Here is a 21845-nt window from a genome sequence, read left to right as displayed (position 1 = left end):
ACAAAGACGTTCAGGGACCAAATTGAACAAACCACATAGATGTTACTTCTATGCGACCGCATAGTGTAACCTTCTATGCGGTCGCATAGAAGGCTCCAGGGACTCAATGAGCCCAAACAAATTGATCTATGCGACCGCATAGATTCCTTCTATGCGGTCGCATAGAAGGATCTTTAACACTCGGGACCGCATAGAAGGATCTTTAACACTCGGGCGCGGTTTTTCGTTTTGGTTGAAACTCCTTCCCTACTTAATTTGGACGCGATATAAATACCAAAAATCATCATATGAAGAGGCAGAACGACCAGGGAGAAGGAAGAGACCAAAATTGGAGGCAAGAAACTTGATTTTGGATTCAATTTCACACGGGCTCGAGACGGGATTGAAGATTATACACACGGATTGAAGAACTTCTATACGGGTGTATTCTTATTATCTTTTAATTTCGTTTTTTTTAATTTCTTGATTTTGCAATGAAGATTATAGGCTAGGGTTTTTATTCATTAGGAATTTGATGAACCTTTTGATGATTTAAATTTCCGTTATTTCATATATTCAATATTAATTTCGATTGAACAAATGTTTGATTTATGTGAGTTGAATGTTTCCATAATTATTTGGCCAATTATTATGTGATTGTAGATGATTTATTCTTTGCATTCGAAAGAAGGGGAATAAATTCGATAGAATATAAATCGACATAGGGTCCGATAGGGGATGGAAACTTACCTCTATGCTTTATGCAATTCATGAAAATGTTCATAAAAAGTCATGCATTCTTATACATTGCATCATCCATAGAAATATAGGCTGGTGATGTGTAAGAGTAGATTCAATATATATCGAGAGAGTGTATTGGATAATTTAGGAACATTGAATTGGCATTTTGTTCATCGATTCGTTGAATTTGTGAAATTAGGGTTTTTAATAATCAATTGGGGATTCAAGTTCTTAATGATTTCATTTCAATTCATTTCAATACAGTAATTCTAAAATTGCGTATTTACATTTCAGTTGCATATTTATTTCATTAGATCAGTGAAATTTTGAATTTAGGGTTTCCAATTTTGAAATTAGGGTTATCTTTGCAATTAGGGTTTCGAATTGGGGATTTCTCCCAAAATTAAGGTTTTCATATTTAAACCAAATTTTCATTCAATTAGATTCGGTTAAGGTCACATTAGTCTAATTAGAGCTAATTTAATCCTCGTGGGAACGATACTTGGACTCATAGTCTACTTTACTACTTGTTAACGAACCGTACACTTGCGGTGGGTTTTAAAATCGAGAAAAAATAATTTTGCGAACAGCGAGCAAAAAATTGGGGAGCATATATTTCTATCCCTACCTTGGCATTGGTCCCAGTTAAAATATCATGAGATAACTCCCTTCCGGTCGAAAACTGGATCCAAATGAGCAGAGAGGTGCTTGTGTTGTCTATAGTGGAGGGAGGATGCACATAGTTTGGAGTCAAAAAAGGAGGAAAAGGAAAGAAGGAAGGGATTGAATCCAAAGAATGAAAAGAATAAAAAAATATCCCTTCTAGACATATTTACAGGAGCCAAGGGCTCAATGGCTAGCCCATAACAGCTAGCAGAAGAACGAGAAATTGATGGAGCACCAAGGAACGGAAAATAGGATCTCAACCACAGTTGAGTGAACCAAAGAGGTCTACTACCAGTGGGAGATGCACCATTCTTCAATTGAGTTTGAAGAGAAGCCATACCTCTATAAAGGGCAGCCAAAAAGAAAGAACATAAATTCAAAGGCCTGCCACGCGCCAATTCGTGCGCTATGGGTAAATAACTCAGGGAGGGCTTTATGCTTGGCACACACAAAACATATTTACAAAGCCAAACCAAAATAAAGGCCACTCGCTCAGTACGGGAAGACTCAGCGCTCGAATGGTTATGAAGGGCTTGCAGGCTTGAATAAGATTCGGTGTAGTTTTTACCAAACTTTGGGGTGCCACCAGAAACCAAGATACCAGGAAAAATGGTATCGCCCAAAGGTGGTAGATTCACTAGGGCCCCAACATCCGTTAAAGTAATAGACATGGGGCTAAGAGGGAAAATAAAGGTATTATACGCAAAAGACTAAAAACTCAAAGCGATCGAAAAAAGTGCTGAATCAAAAGTAGGGAGTTGAATAGAGATTTCTAACAAATCAGAAATCTTAGCATTATCAAAAAGTGCCTTAGTAGGACCATGGCCCACAATACGAGCATGCCACCTATGGAAAACTACATCAGATTTAGGCTAAGTGCGAATACCTCTTTCGCGAAGTGGCCCCAGCGGCAGAGAGTTTAGAAATGGAGGGCCTTGAGTACAAGGAAACAGCTGGTCCACCGCCGTCTGTTCGACTGCCTCTGCATTGTTGAAGAAAAGACCTAGGTAGAACTCATTGAGTTCGACATTGGCGGACGCGAGAAAGCTCGGAGTTATGTATGGACGACTCGGAAGTTTCTGAAAGTCATCAAAACTAAAAGAGTCGCCAGCTTGAGATTGTGAAGTAGCCATTAGGGATGAAACGGAGTTTTTTCAAAGTTACGTAGCAGGGAAGCAAAAGATGAACAGTAAATTGTGGGAGAGAAACGCGAAAAAGTGAGGCGTGATTTAATAGTTGGGGGTTATAAGGGTTTGCAAAACGTCGCACCTTTTCAAGCTCTGGAAGAAAATAATGATTGAAATTCTTGGGAATTTCGAATGTTGCTGGAAACACAAAGTGAATATGGCAAAATTTAATAATTGGTATTAATTCTGCCATATTGGGGGGTAATTGTTGACACATAAAAATTCAGCCCAAATCGAACGGCCCAAGGAATGAAGCCCAATTGGAGGATCCCCAAATCAGATAGCCCAAAGAACGAAGCCCAATCAAACAATTCAAGATGAAGGTCCAAGAACGCGGTAACACCATCGCCCAAGTTTGCAAGTCGCCCAGAATCTGAACGAATGGAGTGCCATGCAGTCGCCCAGAGCTGTTACTCTATTCTCGCCCAAACCTTCGAGTCGCCCAAGGTCTTAGCAAACATAAAATGTTGTGGTTATCAAGAAGTGCAGTTATCAAAGCAGTTATTAAAGCAGCCTATCACGTTCCACGATTCAAGGAATTCAATCGAAAATGGTTGAACGACGAAGAGTAATGGCAGCAGTTAAAAAAGGCAGTTCCATGACAAGTTGGCCATTACGAGGAAAGTGGGCAGTTGTAGAACGATCAAGCAGTTTTTAGACGGTTGATCACAAAGAGATCATCCAGGGAGTATAAAAGGAAGAAAAGACATAGAGCAGGGGACCGAATCAAAAACTCTCGAACAGAGAACATGTAATTTTAAATTCCTTAACTTAGATTTAAACACTTTTTTCAGTAACTCGTGTGCTTGCGCCCCTTGGAGGCATTCTGTTTTTAATTTCTAATTGTAAAGTCATCGTCAATAAAAGAACACCCCTTTTTGGGACATTGTCTCAAGAGGTTTGTCCCTTACACAATCGTCTGATCCCTTTTAATTGTTAGCGACTAACACGTGCGAAACAATTATATCTACTGAGCCTTGTGTATCTAATTACAACTTTTACATGTTGCTCTCTTAGTTTAGATATTGCTTTAGCATAGTCTAATGCTTGTATTCTAATTATTACTTTCATAGTGTAGATGAATTTGATTTCTCAAAAGAAACATTCTAACAACTCACATGTACTTTCAGCACCTAAGATGTCCCGATTGACTTGCATAAATGAGCCTACGCTGCTTTAGAAATCGCGATCTAATAACTCTTCCACTAATAGGTTTGTACCTCCTCTTTCATTGCGACATTAATTTCAAGCCAGTAGGTTAGTACCTCCCTTATCTCCAACATCTCAATCCCCCAAAACTTCTCTATACCAGCTTCGCAAAATTGCAACTCGGTCAACCATCGAAAATATTTCCACTTGTTATGCTCCTTTAATTGAGACTACTCGTACTCCTACACATCCTGAGACACCAACTAGGACTCTTCCTAATCCAGGTGCAAATATGATCTCTCCAACAACAAGCCTGATCAACCACCTTCTCATCCTATGAGTGCTGTTCGTCGTCACCCAAGTTGTAAACAAAGGTTCAGGTACTATGCCATTTTTTAAAATTTTCAATTCTGATTTGCAATAAGCATGATAGCTGTTGCATAGGTTGTCAGTCTTCACCATCGCATAGTCTGTTGGAATTAATTGAATTTGATTTGGGTTTGATTTGGGTTTAAAATATTAAATGTAATATTTAATGATATGGGTCATTGCAATTAATTTGAGTGAATTGGAAAAGTCTCCAATATAGGCCCATATGTTGATAAGCCCATTTTAAGTGATTTTTATATGGAAAGGAGTCCCACATCGAAAGTTTACAAGAAAATAGTCTTGTTTATATAGTGGGTTGTGTAAATAATATATAATTTAATATGTTACCTACCACTTGGCTAACTTTAGCTAGCCAAAGGCTAGTCACCACTAGAGTGGTGCTTCGCACCACTAGCACCATTCCCCGGACCCGGACCCGGACCCGGTCCCGGTCCCGGCACGCGCACGTCGCAAAGTACGCATTGGGCGCTTTAGAGGCGCACTTGGCACGTCGTCGCGAGGAGCTGGGGAGCCTTATAGTTTTCGGAAATGGACTCGTGGTTCGATGACGTGGCAGCACAAGGCTCGATGAGTTGGCATTCTAGGTGGCGCACGAGTGGTAGGTCGCGTCCCTTCGTCCTGCATGGCGGTTAGGTATACGCGTGGCATCCGTATGGCTGTGACTATTCAGAAATTGGTGAATAGGCATGATGAATGGACACTTCACTTCATGGTTCAATCTGGGCCGTCAGATCATAAAAATAGTGCGATCCAATGGCTAAGACGAATCAGACCAAGTGTTGCACCAGTTCCTGAAATGTCACACACCTGTTCCATGAGACACTTCAATCTCTATAAATAGGGACCCCCATATTCGTTTTTTGACACACCAAATCAATTACGAATTCAATTGATTTCTAAATTCTTCTATCTCCATATTCTGCTCGAAAAAAAAAAAAAAAATCTCTTATACTTCCGTCGTTATTCCGTTCAAGTACGATCATTCATTGGTTCGACCGACAAGGTTGGTATTGTGCAGTATCGACTTTGGAAGGAGCGTTGTATCTTGGGAGACAGACGTCCATAATCCCGTTTGCACTTCATTGGGGGGCGAAATCTGTCTTAAGGAGATTTGCTTACTTTATTAGCATACCTCGCTTCATTTACTGTCTATTTTTCTACTTATTTTATTTCTTCTTTTGATTGCGTTAGTCGAATTTCCGACAACATAGTCTACTAATACGTGTTCTGATTTTATAGAACTCACTTGAGAAGCTGCATTTTTAGTTTTCATGTTCATTTTTGCTTGATGAATTGACCTTTACATATTTATGTGATTTTTTCATCTGAAATTTGTTACTCCTGAGGTCCATAAGTTTCCCCAGATAAGCTTAAAACTCAGCCAATCTGTTACTACCTAAATTTTGTGGTGCTTAAGAAATTGCATAGCTGGAATTTTGTCATTGATTTTCAGCATTTATTCAGTTGCTCAATTAGAAATTTTCAAAATTGTATTTTGAATTTATCTCATTTTCTGAATTGGTTATTACATTTGAAGTACTTGGGTTTAATTTAATTTGGTCGATTTTAGCATGAGTCGATTATTATATATATGCAATAAACTTATCCTTTGTAATTTTTGGGCTTTGCTCAATTTGTCTCCCAGCTTATCGGTTGAAACTTGACCTCCTAGTTATATCTTGTATGTCAAGGACATAAATAGATTAGGAGAAATGGTAATGTGACAGTGATTTTAAGGCATGCAAGTACACAATTCCCTCAAAATAGAAACTGAAAGATTTGCCTGTTGAATTCTTCCATTCAAAATCAACTATCCTCACTTGTTTCAGCTATCGATTTGAGTTTTTGAGATTTTGAGCAGTGACCTGGGAACTCAAAGGGAGGAATCCGAGCCATTTACTGTGTTTGGAGGTTGAAAATCTGATTGTATTTACTGAAAAGTAATGATCTAGCTGTTTACATATTAATTAATGCACGAAAGTAGAGCAATTAAAAGCCAATTTAGACTTTTTACATAAAATGGACTGTTTGGCTTGACTACAGAATGCTAAGACTTGTCTTCAATATGTTAGACTTAGTATTCTATGCATAGATATAATCTTATATGTTTGTTGATGTGTCAAACACTAACAAACTTTAAATTGTTCACATGCTTAGTATGAAATGTGTACCATTTTACTGTGGTTCATATTTTACTTTTTATCGAAACTATTTTCTGCAGAATGATTAGTCTTTAATTTTTGGGTTGATGCAGCTATATTGTAGCAAAATATGTTATTTCTGAGGTCCAAAATTTTCCCCATATAAGCTTAAAGCTAAGCCAATCTGTCACTTTCAAATGTATCATGAAAAGCTGTTGCACTCTTGTCATGACAATCAATTCATCTCTAAATTAGGATTTTTTTTTTTTACTTGTAATGCCAATTTGATGTTTTGAAACTAACAAGTATGGAAATGTTCTCCCAAATTAAAAATGAGTAAAAATACATGTGCATTGAATTCCTTAGATATGTTCATTATTATATCTCTTTATCAATTAATTTTGTTTCAATTATTTTCTAAAAAGCAAGTATTTAAATTTTTTTTTTTTTTTTTTGGAAAACTCATGTGATAGGCACAGCAGAAAGTGAACATTTTCATAGAGCTGAAGAAGATAATGAGGCATTGGACGATGAAATAGACGATTCTGAAGGTAGGCTGTTTATTTTATGATAGTCAATTTTCTTACTTTATAAAGTTCATTTACATGTTCGACTTTTATTATTGGTTTTGCAGGTATAGGTATAGGTGTAGGACACTTGCCAAGGACTCTCGATGATCATCCTACTCGAGGAGCATGTAAACAAATTAAGACATCTCGTATCGTTCGTACAACTTGAGAGAAAATTCGAGTTTTATACAATTTAGTAAGCAGACGAGCAACAAGTTCTGAAGTACATGATTTGTTGGTTCACGATATCGGAGCCATCATTCGTTCACATTGCCCAATGAATATGAGTTATTAGCAAACCATTTCTCCAAGTGAGAAAAATGACCTTATGGATGAGATCACGGTAAGCATGCGCAAATGTATTTATGCTGCTGGAAAATTAATAGCGGAATAAAACTACATGAATCAATTAAAAGCACATTATTCATTTGATTTTGCAATGTTATTTATATTTACTTTGTGCCTTATTTTCTAGAATTGGGTAGTTCGTTATAATTATGGTTTTTTTTGTATTTTATGATTTTTTTTTAATTATGTCAATTCCAGCTGAACTTCGAGATAGATTCGAAAGACTTAAGATTGGAAAATTATATTAATAGACTATACAATAGGAGGTACAGGTAGTTCAAGGTTGAGTTGAGTGCATATTATAAATTGCACAAGACACGTGATAATGCATTAGCCAACCCCCTTTGGAGATGCTCGATAAAGGTGTAAATCAATTGGTATTTATTGTGCAATTTCATATCAGTTCACAGCTTTTATTTCTAATTTTGTTATGGAATATCTATATTTTTCTTTACAAAAGGCATCATCACCAAACATACTGAATCGATCAAAGAAGAAGTACAATCATCGTACTAGTTCACGTCCTTTCTCATACATAGTGGAGAAGATGGCTGAGGCAATGAATTCATATGTTATCAACATGTACTTAATTAATTAATTTTGCTAAGAATTTGAATTCAATATTTGAAACATGCATTTTTTTATTATTAGGATGGTTCGAAGTTTCTCGAAGTCGACACATTTGAGTTTGCTTATGCAGGGAAGAACAAGTGTTGGACTTGTAATGAAGCTAAAGCTCAACATGGAAAAAAGACTCAACGTTATAAATTTGTTTTCTTTATCATGTTTTATCTACCATGTTAGACACAAAAATTATATGGCAAAGTTAGATTAAAAAATGCTAGAAAATTATCATTAGATTAAGTAGTATGACAATTTTTGTACACTATTCTTGGGGCTATTTTAGAAACGAACACTGCCATGGTCAAAATGTTTTTGAGAATTAATTATATTTCTTAAATTGTACTATATCTCTTGGATACAGTTGTGTTATCTCTTGCAAATTTTTATTTTATGGGCTGTTTTATATATCTTGTTGATTGTGTTTGTAGGATGAGATGCTTGTCAAAAAATATAAATATCTTGTAGAGAGGCAAAGGAACAACAACTTCTCGAAGATACCCCTTCAGAGGAGATACCTGTAGATGATCCTGATGTCGGAATCAATATCATGATATCTGTTGACGTCCAAAAAATCAGCTCGAGCATACTTTAATCTAAGAAGGAAAGCTTATGAATATTCATTAGTCACTTCGAAGATGATGGACTAAACGGTCACCAGGTCAACTCATGGAGGTCAGCTCTACCCATGAGCTCCACTGAGGTAGGTCGCTCATCTCGAGGTCAACTCTACCTATGAGCTCCATCGAGGTAGGTCGGCTCATCCCGAGGTTAGCTATATTGAGGTAGGTCAACTCATCTCGATATTAGCTCTACACATGAGCTCTACTAAGTTAGGTTGGCATTGAGGTTAGCTCTATGCATGAGCTCCACCATGGCAGCTCAGCTCGACACCATCATTACAATTCTGGACATGTGTCTCTTAAATGATGTCATAACCACCCGGACGACCATTCCCAAAGCAACAAGAGCCCAGGTCATGATGACTTGTTCAACCGACCTCTACAGCTAATCAGTATCCTTGAATTTAGGATATGACACATACTTCTAGGTTGGTACTGTAGCTGATGTGACATAGGAGGGCCAAGTTGCTTGATTAGAGGCCTATAAATAGATACTAATGGTATTCCTTAAGGGGAGAGACTTCTAACATCCATCATTTGCTTCAATCAATGCAATCATTCTCATTCTCTCACTATCCATGTAGTCAAAATTACCCACCAGCTCGATCTCATCATGAGTCGTTCATACCGACCTCAAAGAGCCAATCCATAGTCAATGAAAGCATTGTAGATATCTTATATTTGGAGACCGATTGGTTGTTTTGGGAACCTATAAACATGACTAAATGGTTGCCCAATGGAAAGAGGGAAGGACATACAATACATATTCTACAAGCTTTCTTTTCAATACAAATTTCTCTATTTTTCTACTATTTCATCATTTTTACCTCTATCAAATCACATATTAAGTTGGCTCAAAATTAGTTTTTCAAATTTTGACGTTAACAGTTTGTCGCTAAAAGGAGAGCTCGTATTGTGAGTACATCCCGTATCTCTCAAAATTTCATATAAATCAGAACTACTTCATCTAAACTGAGTCATGAACCATGGATCAACTAAGAAAGCCATTCATTTACCTATCCCAATGATACAAATTCTATCGAAAACAAAATTTCAGATGTAGAACGATTTCACCCAGGTCGAACCTCACTATACCGAGGCGATGTTTCTTGTATGTGAAAGAAATTGGAACCTCTTGTTTGAATGAGTCCACCTCGAGCTCAATGAATCCCCATCCAGATCGGACCAAGTCCGAACCTATCTCATTATACCGAGGTGGAATCCCCCGTATGAGGAAGAAATGGGTAACCTCCTGCACAAAGGAGTCTACATCAAGAAGAATGAAACTTTGGAAGAACTGGAATGTTATTAATGGGCTAGATACACAATGATCACTTCCTCCAAAAAGGTAAACAACCTAGCCTCATTCAAAACACGCTCATTAAAGAAACAGATGATGAGCATGACCTAAGCCACCTAAGAAAATGAATAGCTGTCGATGTTAGGTCAGCCCAGCCAGTAAATGTTAGCTCGGCCTAGGATAGCTCTCCATGTTAGGAAACGAAGAACAGAGGTGGTTCGAATAGCTACCACAAGGGTCAGCTCCTAGCTTGGCCTATGACAGGCCAGCTTTCCATGTTAGGAGATGAAGAACAGAGCTAGTTCGAAGAGCTGCCACAAAGGTCGAGCAATATTTTGACCGACTTGACCACAGCCTACCTAGCTCAATTCGTAGGCTCTAAAGCTAAGATCGTGCCCAAAGAATGATTGATGACCACAAAATAAAGATGAAGTCAATCACTACAAACTCACCTCAGCAAGCTTAACACTTTAGCTGAGCCTATGACAGGTCAACTCTCCTTGTTAGGTGACAAAGAACGGAGCTAGTTCAAAGAGCTCAACATTTTAGCTCAGCCAAAGAAAATGAGGTCGGCCACCAGCAACACCATCATTTAAATACAATCGTAGAAGGGATCTTTATGCAAGTGGGGTAAAAAAGGTCTTCCGTAGACCACTTCCCTTAAGAAAGAACTTAATGAGTCTCAACCAACATAAGCAATGTCAGTACCAAAGGTTGGCAAGTCACCACACTAAAGAACTTCGGGACCACAAAAATCAAGTGAAAATCTTAAATCGGCCTCGGTCAAATCGAAGAATTTTATGGCCAAACTTGGAGAGACGATTTTGATATCTCCAATATTATGACCTCGGCCCACTGGATACCAAGGGTATAGATATGCAACAGATAGGCTCAACTAGTAAACGAGTCGAATAAAATTCAGGTTAGCTCGGAGCTCATCCACCCAAACTTAGATGTGTTCACTTGGAGTCGCAAAAGCCATGGAAGGAGTCAATCCAAAAACCATTAGCAAAAGTATCGACCCCTCAGCTCAACCAAAGTAGTAAAGAAAGAGGCCACTTAACCAAAAGATGATAAAAATCGAGCTAAACTACAATATACAAATCCTTGCTTGCAACATCCTCCTGAAGCAAGACCTAACTCATATTTTCACATTCTGGGGATGAGCGCAAGCTCGTGGTTTTCTTACAATTGAAAATGAACCCCAGCCCATGACATCTCATTGAGGCGAGTCCATGAGACCTTTCAACAACAAGGCTAAGTCGTAAGACTTCATCTCATTAAGGCGAGTCCGTAAGACCCCACAAACCTTTCTTCCACTCTTCAACTGCCGAGCTTAGGAATTCTTCAAAGCCTTGCTCCATACGGAGGTCTAACTAAGGTCGTAAGTGCTGCAAAACTTAGACGAAATTCTTCATAAGGAATTCTTCAAAGCCCTGCTCCATACACAGACCTAGCTAAGACCGTAAGTGCTACGACACTTAGACGAAATTCCTTCTAAGGAATTCTTCAAAACCCTGCTCCATACGCAGGTCGAGCTAAGGTCGTAGTGCTGCGACACTTAGAAGAAATATCTCCTAAGGAATTCTTCAAAGTCCTGCTCTATACGCAAGTCGAGCTAAGGTCGTAAGTGCTGCGACACTTAGACAAAATTCCTCCTAAGGAATTCTTCAAAGCCCTACTCCATACGCAAGTCGAGCTAAGGTCGTAAGTGCTGCGATACTTAAAGACTGAGCTAAGGTCATAAGTGCTGTGACACTTAGACGAAATTGCTCCTAAGGAATTCTTCAAAGCCCTGTTCTATACGTAGGCCGAGCTAAAGTCGTAAGTGCTGTGATACGTAGAAGATATTGCTCCTACGGAATTCTTCAAAACCTTGCTCCATATGCAGGCCGAGCTAAGGTCGTAAGTGTTGCGACACTTAGACAAAATTTCTCCTAAGGAATTCTTCAAAGCCCTGCTCTATACTCCATACGCAGGTCGAGCTAAGGTTGTAAGTGCTGCGACACTTAGATGAAATTTCTCCTAATGAATTCTTTGCCTTGCTCCATATGTAGGTTGAGCTAAGGTCGTAAGTGCTGCGACACTTAGATAAAATTCCTCTTAAGGAATTCTTCAAAATCCTGCTCCATACGCAAACCGAGCTAAGGTCGTAAGTGCTGCGACACTTAGACGAAATTCCTCCTAAAGAATTCTTCAAAGTCCTACTCCATACTCCATACGTAAGCCGAGCTAAGGTCGTAAGTGTTGCTACATTTAAACGAAATTTCCTCCTAAGGAATTTTTCAAAATCCTGCTCCATAAACAGGGCAAAATTTCTCATAATGAATTCTCTAAAAACTTTGCTCTTCAGTAGTACAATCTAAGGCTGTAAGTGCTACAACACTTAGACAAAAGCCTGCTCTCAGTGGCCCAAACCTTGCTCTTCAGCAGTACCAGCTAAGGTTGTAAGTACTACAACACTCAGTCAAAGCCCCGCTCTTCAGTAGCACAAAACCCTACTCTTCACAGTCCTCTTCCCAACTTCCTTATGTGTTCAAATAAGTGCAATTCAAACGAAATAGAAAAAGTCAAATAGCTAGAAAAAAGTGAACTTAGAGATTGCAGACTTCTCCTTAAATTGGAAAAGTGATTCTGTAACAAAATCTGACTTAGAAAAGGCTAGAGTCGCTAACTTGACCTCATTCCTGAACTAACCTGTGGTTGACAGACTTTCAAAAAAGTAGGATCATGCTTACTCCGAGCTGGAAAATAAAGGTCAGAACTTTATAGAAGTAAATGTCCAGACCTTGGGGGCATTTGTTGACGTCCAAAAAATCAACTCGGGCATATTTTAATCTAAGAATGAAAGCTTATGAATATTCAATGGTCACTTTGAAGATGATGGGCTAAACGGTCACTAGGTCAACTCATGGAGGTCAGCTCTACCTATGAGCTCCACCGAGGTAGGTCGGCTCATCTAGAGGTCAGCTCTATCGAGGCAGGTCAGCTCATCTTGATGTTAGCTCTACACATGAACTCTATTAAGTTAGGTCGGCATCGAGGTCAGCTCTATGCATGAGCTCCACCATGGTAGCTCAGCTCGAGCCATAGTCATGCAGAAACACCATCATTGTAATTTTAGACATGTGTCTCCTAAATTATGTCATAACCACCCAGATGATCATTCCCAAAGCGACAAGTGGAACCTATGACATCAACACCTTATTTTCAGCCAATAAGAAATCAGCAATGATTACTAGGTGTCAGGTAATCATGACCCAAGTCATGATGACTTGTTCAACCAACCTTTACAGCTAATCAGCATCCTTGAATTTAGGATATGGCACACACTTCTAGGTCAGTACTGTAGCTGATGTGATGTGGAAGGGCCAAGTTGCTTGATTAGAGGCCAATGGTATTCCTCAAGGGGAGAGACTTCTAACATCCGTCATTTGTTTCAATCGATAAAATCATTCTCATTCTCTCACTATCTATGCAGCCAAAATTACCCACCAGCTCAACCTCATCATGAGCCGTTCATACCGACCTCAAAGAGCTAATCAATAGTCAATGAAAACATTGTAGATATCTTATTTTTGGAGGCCGATTGTTGGGAACCTATAAACATGACTAAATGGTTTCCCAATGGGAGGATGGAAGGACATACAATACAAATTCTACAAGCTTTCTCTTCAATACAAATTTCTCTATTTTTCTACTATTTCATTCTTTTTACCTCTATCAAATCACCTATTAAGTTGGCTCAAAATTAGTCTTACAAATTTTGACATCAACAATGTCTGTTCTAGGTACAAAGCTCGAGCGTCAAATTCTTGGGTTAGGAAATGGACGCCTTCGAGACATTGGGATATCTTCTTCCAATCTACACAATTTGGAGAAGGAGTTGGAAGTAGAACGTGCTGCTCGTAAGATACTGATACAGTTCAAGTAAACATAGAGCAAAATATGCAAAACAAACTAAAGGTTGTTGAGCAGCAATTTGGTTCTACATTACAATCTTGGCATCATTCTATAGAACAATTATGTGGTAAAGTTCCTGGCTTCATTGTACCACCATTTATACCATTACCAATAGAGAATAATAGTAATGAGAAAGATGATACGCCTCCTGGGGTATATCTCAGTGTTGCAAAGGATAATGGTGAGGTATACTCAGCCTTGTTGGCAGTCGCAGTGTAAGAGTTCGATTCTTGAAACATGGATTGTGACATTTTGTGGACACCAGTGTATAGACAGCTCTTGTTCTCTGATCTGATGGGGCACATCCAGCGATTAACCTCTCCCACAATGCTGCAGGGGCGAGGCGGTGGGGACCCTTAAGGTTGTGATTCAACCTTTAATGAGAAAAATGATACTATTGAGGATGAATAGAATAACTTTGGTGAGACGCAGCACATATCTAATTCACCGGAATAAATAGTCATGTTTTTTATGTGCATAACAATAGATATATAGCATGTTTACTCTACTCATTTTAACTTTAGATGTAATCATACTTGATGAATATCATTTATTCGTGTGTTGATGAAATATTTTGGATTTAATGTTGATTGACATTACATTTTAATTGATTTATTATTATTTTTGTATTTTTATATTATTTTGATTGAGGTTTAAAAAATTATTATAATATAAATAAAAAATATATAAATATTTTAATTTCTCCCCCCTAATTCTTTTTTAATAGCTTACAAATATGCTTTTCCCGCTAAAAATTATTTGCAGAAAAATAGGGTTTAACTTGTCACAAACTTTTAATTATAGGGACAAATGTCTATCTCTTGGCCCACATATAAATTTTTCACACAAAATATTGGGGACAAACACGATGTAGCCCATAAAATAATTTGTAGGGCAAAGCGAAATCGTTTCATGGGCAGAAGTAACTTTAGCAGATGAATTACTTTGTCGGGGGAAAACTTACACGACGAATTGTATTCATTTCCAAAAGGTTCGTAGGGAAAAACTTTAGCAGACAAATTTCAAAAATTTGTCGCCTTATATCTATCCCTTCGATGTTTGCCTCACAAATGTGCCTACAAAATTATTTTGTCAGCAAAGGTTTGTCCCTACAAATAAATTTTGTAGAAAAAACATAAAATTCTTGTAGTGGTAGATTTTGATAAAAGTTTTTGAAATGTATGATTAAAAAGTTGTGGAATCCATGAAATATATGGTTGAAATTAATTGTTAGACTTTGACTTAGATTAAAATAATATCAAAACATGGCCTATAATAGTAATTTTTTTAAAAGAAGAGTGATGCTACACAGAGTCAACGATTGCAATTGTTCTATGCATTAGCTTGTTATTTTAAAATATTAATTTTCTATAGCTCTGTTGCCTAAAATAACATAATAATATTATTTATAGTCAACGACTATCGTAATCGTGATAACTTGTTATTTGAAACATTAATTTCCTATAATTCTATTACCTCAAACGATAAATTAATATATCAAATAACAAACTATCACGTAGGTCAATTAGTGCAATAACTGACATTGATTAAATTACATGTAAAATTATTTTCTTAGATAATATATGAGTAAAGAATGCAACATCACTCCAAATACAGCTCAACTGCCCAAAGGATAAAAGAATTATTTATTTTTTAAAAAACTACCTAATAAAGTGTCGGCACTAGGAGTGGACCACTTGGTCTGTTCCCATTGGTCTGAACCGGTTTTAATTAGAACTCTCGAATCAAATGAGACAACTTAACACACCAAAATTAATTATGACCGAAATATTTCTTATTCCTCGATTTGTATGGAAACATTCTATATTGAACATCAAACTTGGGAGAATTGATGAAAATTCTCAACAAACATTCAGCAAAATCTGGCCAAATAGATGTCAAAATTCACTAGTTCTTCATTTTTTTAGAAACACATCATCGCATGTTAACAACAAAATTCGACAAGAAAAATAAAATAAAGGTAACTTCAATTTTATTTAGATATTTACTTTTTGAAAAAAAAAATCAACAAATAATTCATTTTAAGTCCAACCAACCAAGAAATCATCATATATATATGAAGGGTCAATAAATGAGAACCAACACAATGAACATGTGAAAAAATTAAAGTATTATGAAAAGATCATCGAGTTAGAAGTCTAATGATTTTTACGGATCTCAACTTCGACCTCTATACAAAAAGTTACGCACATTTATGTTCTAATTGTATCGTTGTCCAAGTGGGGGGAGGTGCGGGGGATGGTCGCTCCAACCTCTCTAATGATGAAAGTCGACCCAAACACTTGGGGAAAAGTTTTTATTTGTGATTTTCAACCCAACAATTAAAATTTAAAATGAAATATTTAAATTGAATCTAAGTATAAGTTAAAAAAATGCAACAATTAAATTTTAAAATAAAATATTTAAACTGAATCTAAGTATAAGTTAAAAAAAAAAAATGCAATATACAATGAACGCTTTAAAATGTCAAATGTGAGACAAAATGCAATTGATCAAGGAAGTAGCAACATTTAAATATAAGATTAACCCACAAACAATATAATAAAATTTAATGAAAAGGGTTTTACTTTATGGTCCAACCGGTCAAATTTAATCGATAACTTTTGCATCTCTGCGTCAATATTATTCACCATCCATAAATTTAGAAACAATTGTCAAAATACTATTCAAGATAAATTACCAATACTTTATTATTATTTTTCTATTCATTTAATTGCATAAATATACAAATACGACGATTTTCTTTGAATTTTTTTTTGACCCAACAATTAAAATTTAAACACTATACTTAACAATTCATCACCGTACAATTAAATACTTAAAAAGACAAAAATCATTAAAAAAATTTTTTTTTTACAATAAAAATGTATATGTGATGGGGCTAGACTAGGTTATATCCACCAATGCCAATGATGAAGGGTTCACTCAGGGATGTAAAACGGGTCGAGTGGAAATAACGAGCCCGAGCTCGAGCGGTGTAGGGGGCTCAATTCCATGAGTCGACCCCTCGAGCGGCTTGTGGGCTCATAAAAAATGTGCAAATTTACCAAAAAAAAATTAAAAAAATAACGAGCTTGTGAGCTGCTCGTGGGCCAAGCCTAGCTTGCCCCCGAGCAACAAGCCGAGCTTGACCTTGACTCGTCTAATGACGAGCTCGAGTTGAGCCTGTGGGTTAAAGGGTCGAGCCGACCCATCCCTAGGTTCACTAATATAGTTTGCGGCCAAGTGAACCTTCTGGCTGTACTAAAGAAGGTAACTAGATTTCGAATTTATTTATCTTTGGGGAATCTTTTACCCTTCTACCGATATAAAGAAAGATTGAAGAAGCTCAAACCATGCAAACCAAAATTTTCTACCTTGAATAAGGGAATAGAAGAATATCTCGTTGCCATTAGTTAAGGGGGTGCACTGCCATGTAGTCACTATTAAAAAGGAAAAATAGAATTAGATGTTGATAACGATCCGCCTGATGAATAGTCGTCACATGTCTATGAAGAAAGACCTTTTATTCTATTTTCTCCTATAAATACTCCATCTAGTTTGAAGAAAAAGGGATGAAATAAAACCCAAAACTGAATCTCACACCCTTTTAATGTATTTTTAAATTTTTTTTTTTTATTAATGATTTGATTGTCAACGTGCAAATGGTCGTTAAACCATTCATTAGAATGATTACCTCTACAATCTAACGGTGTCAAATGCATAGGTAACATATATGTGCGTACGGAGGTGGCAAAAACCTATTGACAGTTTAATCCACTGACTTTTGTTATTTATTTGACAATTATATGTATATTTCCAAAATATATAATTTACCTATTTTTAGCTTAGATTAATTAAAAACTATGGATTTTAAAGCATAATTAATAAATGTCCTTAAACCTTATGAGGTTAGTCAACACATGCACCGAGTCAAGGGATAAAATTTAAGTGTCCATTGAATAAATTTTTTTATAGAAAACATTTTGCAACTTTTGTTCATTCAATCTTATTTTCCTTAAAAACAATTAAAACATTCTTTTAGTGAGGGGTGATTTTATGGACAAGTATAATATTTGTTAAATTGAAAACTAAATTAATCAAATATATTTAATTAATAATTTCCACGCAAATAAGTTCTGGACAATTGAACTGATTAAAACTTTATTTTTTTCATATGCAAATTTCATTTTCGCAATCAAACGCATCCTAAAACTTTTTTAGATGATCATGAAACTTCAAAAGTTTTTTAAATGATCACCAAACTTATCTAATGGTATTCTATTGGGCATTAAATTTTAAAAGTATTTTGGATGGTCATTGAACTCATCAAATTATTATTTTATCTATTACTTAATAATTCACCGTTTGAAAATTCAACGAACTCATAGGCATGGCAAAAGAAAATGCTAACAGACACACTAGATGACAAATCAGTCAAAAATCGTGCTTATAAAATATACGATTAATTATAAAAATAATATTAAATGAAAATACATATAAACAACAAGAAAAATGCAAAGGTTAAAATCCAACTGTACTTTAGAAGCGCTTTTAATATATGAAAGCACGTTTTTGATTGATTTCTCGTCATATAACGACAATAATGTCTGGCACTAGCATTTTGTTTGTCGGATCATCATATGATCATATTTGAACGATGAATGTAATAACGATTTGATACGTCATACGTTCAGTGACCATTCAATTTTTTTTTCCAAAGTTTAATGGCCAATGAGATAATTTATTAAGTTCGATGACAATCTTAAAATCTTTTAAAATTTAGTGACCAATGAGATAACTAATTGATATGTTCGTTGATCATCTATTTTTTTTTTCTTTTTAAAGTTTAATGATTAATGAAAAATAGAATTGTGCTACGTGTACAATAATATATAAGTATCAAAATCTTGAAAATTATTGTGTAAAGTTCAATGATTTTTTTGACTTTTTCACCCCCAAGAAAAAGTAGAAAAATATGATTAGATCTCGTCTCGACGCAAGAAGTTGTAATTGCAACCATCCCATTATTTGCTTGTTGGCCATCTGTTGCCAAATCATTAAAAATAATTAATTTTTTAAGAGTTGCTTAACAAAGTTGCATTTAAGTGTCAACTCCATCCAAGAGACAACAAAATCCAAGTATTCTCTTAATCATAATTACCTTAATTACAGAAATGATCTGTGTAATCTAACCACTAAAACCGTAAAAAGAAGTCACTCAATAATCTTCCAAAATCGCTATGTTTTAGAGAGAGAAGCCGCATTGTTTTAGAGAGAGAAAAGAGAGAACCTGGTCTGAAGTCATCATCATTGCAACACAAAGATCCAACAACAATCCATTCCCTCTTTTTTACTCCTTACCTTAAATATTCTCCATCAGTACACTTTATGTCGCGTAAGAGCAAAAATTTGACCCGGAATTGTGAAACCTTGACCTTGTTGAAGGGATGAACACCAGATCATTATCTTGATATAAATATAGAAATTTTAGCTCATGATATTGAGTTTATATGGTAATAAGAGTTAAGAGGGCCAACAGCAGCAGACCCATGTCAAGAACCGTGTTGTCTTCAGGTAAGCAGCTTATCTGACTTTAGGTAGACTTCATAGATTTTTTGCCCCCACCAAGGAAGAGATCCCCTCGTGCTGTTAAACGGAAACCTAAACGGCCAACTAATTTGATTGATGAATTCCTTGACGAGTCTTCCCAAATAAGGCACATATTTTTTCCTGATATGGAAACTGCTGTAGATCCTACTAAGGATGCTGGCAACAACAGTTTCTTCTATTACCCAGGGAGAATATGGGTGGACACTGATGGAAATCCCATTCAAGCCCATGGAGGTGGCATTTTATATGATAAGAAATCAAAGACTTACTATTGGTATGGCGAGTATAAAGATGGTCCCACTTACCATGCTCACAAAAAGGGAGCCGCACGGGTAAGTTCTAGTATGAGATTTTTCCTTTGAGGTGGATTACATTTTCCTAATTCATGAATGACATCATGATTGATTCTTTTTCGTCATTTTTAAAATATAGAGCCATAGACTTCCTGTGTTGTTTCAATGCGTCGATGGTACTTTTCATTTCATTTCATTTTTCCCAATTTTTTCTTTCTCTCGGGGTGGGGCTGCAGAGATACAATCACATGAGCAAATGCATTAGGTTGTTGGTTTTTGCATTTATTACTCCTTTCATGTAAATTATATATGCTTAAATATTGGAAGAAATGTTCTATAGAATTTGCTGTGTATTTCGTGACTTCCTTTCTCCAAACTAAGTGCAAGTTTATGAAGAGGTGTCTTTTCTGTGTTATTATGGGCAAGGCAATATGTAAGCCTTCACATCTGTTCATTTTTGAAGGTAAAATTATAGTTACAACATAATAAAGGTCATGCAAGCCCCTGATACACCAGCATGACTGCAGAACGAAAAGTATGTTTTTATGCAAAACCCCTAGAAAAATGACTGCATCCCACCCAAAGGTCGAGCTCTAAAATTCTAACACCAGAAATTATGCCGTGCAATAAAAGCTATAAAGGATTTTTATTTTTATTATTATTATTATTATTATTATTTTTTGATTTTTGGTTCCTTTCTAATTGAATTCCCTCACTTTCTAGCCTCTTGAATTCTCGATCAAGCCAGTATTTAGGCTTTGTTTTCATTATGGTATTCTCTTTATCACTTCCTCCTTTTCATCTATTCAATTACATTGTTGTCAATGTCTTTTCTCTTTTCATTGTCCAGTCTGTAAACCTCAATCAATTCAACAAGTTTAATCTCCTCGAAATTTTAAGCCCCCCTGTTTTTCTTTTCGAGTAATGGATTTTTTTCCTGCACATTGCTTAATCTCCTTGAAATTTTAAGCCAACCTATTTTCCCTCTTGAGTAATGAATTTTTTCCTGCACACTGCTTAATCTCCTTGAAATTCTATGCTGCCTCTGTTTTCCTTTCAAGTAATGGATTTTTTCTGCACACTGTGATAGACGTAAGTTGGAGCTTTGCATTGCAAGATCATGGGGTCTTTTGTTTGCATTGAAGTATGATATCAGACCCAACATGGTTGTGTTAAATTGATAAAATGCTAGATAGATGACCATCGTTATTTGTATGTATGTGAGTGGCACCTGCCAATCTATTTTACTGATGTGGTGGGTTACTAACTCTATTGATGAATCCATATTGGGCTTCATGTTTGTGCACTCAAGATAAAAAGTCAGAGATTGGAATGGATGGAATGGATGCACAGGGGGTTAGGGGAGCCCATCTGATCGAATAATGAAAAAATTGATTGCCATTATATAAATGTTCAGAGATTTAAAAAATTTGGAGAATTCTAATGGATCTCTTGGGGGAAAAATAATGAGAGATTGAAGTGTTGTGATTTCATTGACTGGGTGGAGTAGAAGTAATGGTAAAGGGAATGAGCAGAGGAGCAAATCAAGGTTCAAATGAGAAGTGAAAAGGCCAGAATGATCTAATAATTATGAAGGAAATTATAACAATGGAAAAAGGAAAGACTAAAGAAAAATGAACTTCGATAAATGTTCTCAATTGATCTATGGTGTTTGGCTTTTGTTCGCTTAGAAGAGGTCTTATATTTGCGTACATAGTTCATTGCTTTCTGATTGCTAGACATATGGTTTTGTTGTCATCATTATAACAACTATGGAATTTGATATTTCAAAATGGGCTGTCTACCTTGGCTTATTTTATAATCTTGTCACTTGAACCAAAAATTGAAGCTCAAATCTATATTGACTTCACTTGTACCTCACCCCTGCTTGAGTTTCCTAACCTTGGGTTGCTTACCAAATTCTCCCTGAAGATTTGAGGTTCTATCATGCGAAATCATGTCTAAGAAGTTGTATAGTAAGGCGTTGATCTCATAGGCTTCTTCAAAATTATTGAGCTCATGAATGTCTAATTGGTCATTACACACACTCATGATGTCGTATTAAAAATAGACAAGTTTGGAAACACACCAAGCTGAGGAGTGAGTAAAGGGCTGCAGGAGCTGTGGAAGCGTCGTAGGTGCTGAGCAGCTGTTATTAAATAAGGGGCTGTTTGGTTCAGGATAATGGAGGTCTGTAATCATAATTGGACACAGAATGGCTTTCTTCAATTCCCTGGATTTGGTTTCTGTTCTTATTCCCCA

At 36.4% G+C, this 21845-nt stretch overlaps 1 protein-coding gene and 1 long non-coding RNA gene across 3 annotated transcripts in view; both read left to right on the top strand.

Annotated features, from left to right (window-relative positions):
- Positions 1-3465: 3465 nt before the first annotated feature.
- On the top strand, positions 3466-7317 carry LOC111390211. Of its 2 annotated transcripts, XR_002701868.1 has the most exons (4): positions 3466-4102; positions 5974-6052; positions 6727-6804; positions 6888-7317. It is a non-coding gene; the product is annotated as an uncharacterized LOC111390211 (long non-coding RNA). The 2 variants fall into 2 exon arrangements; XR_002701867.1 differs by lacking the exon at positions 5974-6052 and having other exon boundaries at positions 3467-4102.
- Positions 7318-13492: 6175 nt separating this feature from the next.
- Positions 13493-21845, top strand: part of LOC111390227 — a 14142-nt gene continuing 5789 nt past the window's right edge. The window contains exons 1-4 of the mRNA XM_023015234.1: positions 13493-13622; positions 13733-13863; positions 16801-16950; positions 19278-19622. Coding sequence (XP_022871002.1) covers positions 13493-13622; positions 13733-13863; positions 16801-16950; positions 19278-19622 — 756 coding nt within the window. The remainder of the gene's footprint in view (positions 13623-13732; positions 13864-16800; positions 16951-19277; positions 19623-21845) is intronic.

This window comes from Olea europaea, unplaced genomic scaffold (genome assembly GCF_002742605.1).
Source record: "Olea europaea var. sylvestris unplaced genomic scaffold, O_europaea_v1 scaffold661, whole genome shotgun sequence".
Classification (NCBI taxonomy): Eukaryota; Viridiplantae; Streptophyta; class Magnoliopsida; order Lamiales; family Oleaceae; genus Olea; species Olea europaea.
The sequence above is the reverse complement of the archived record's forward strand: the minus strand, read 5'-3'. Positions and strand labels throughout refer to the sequence as shown.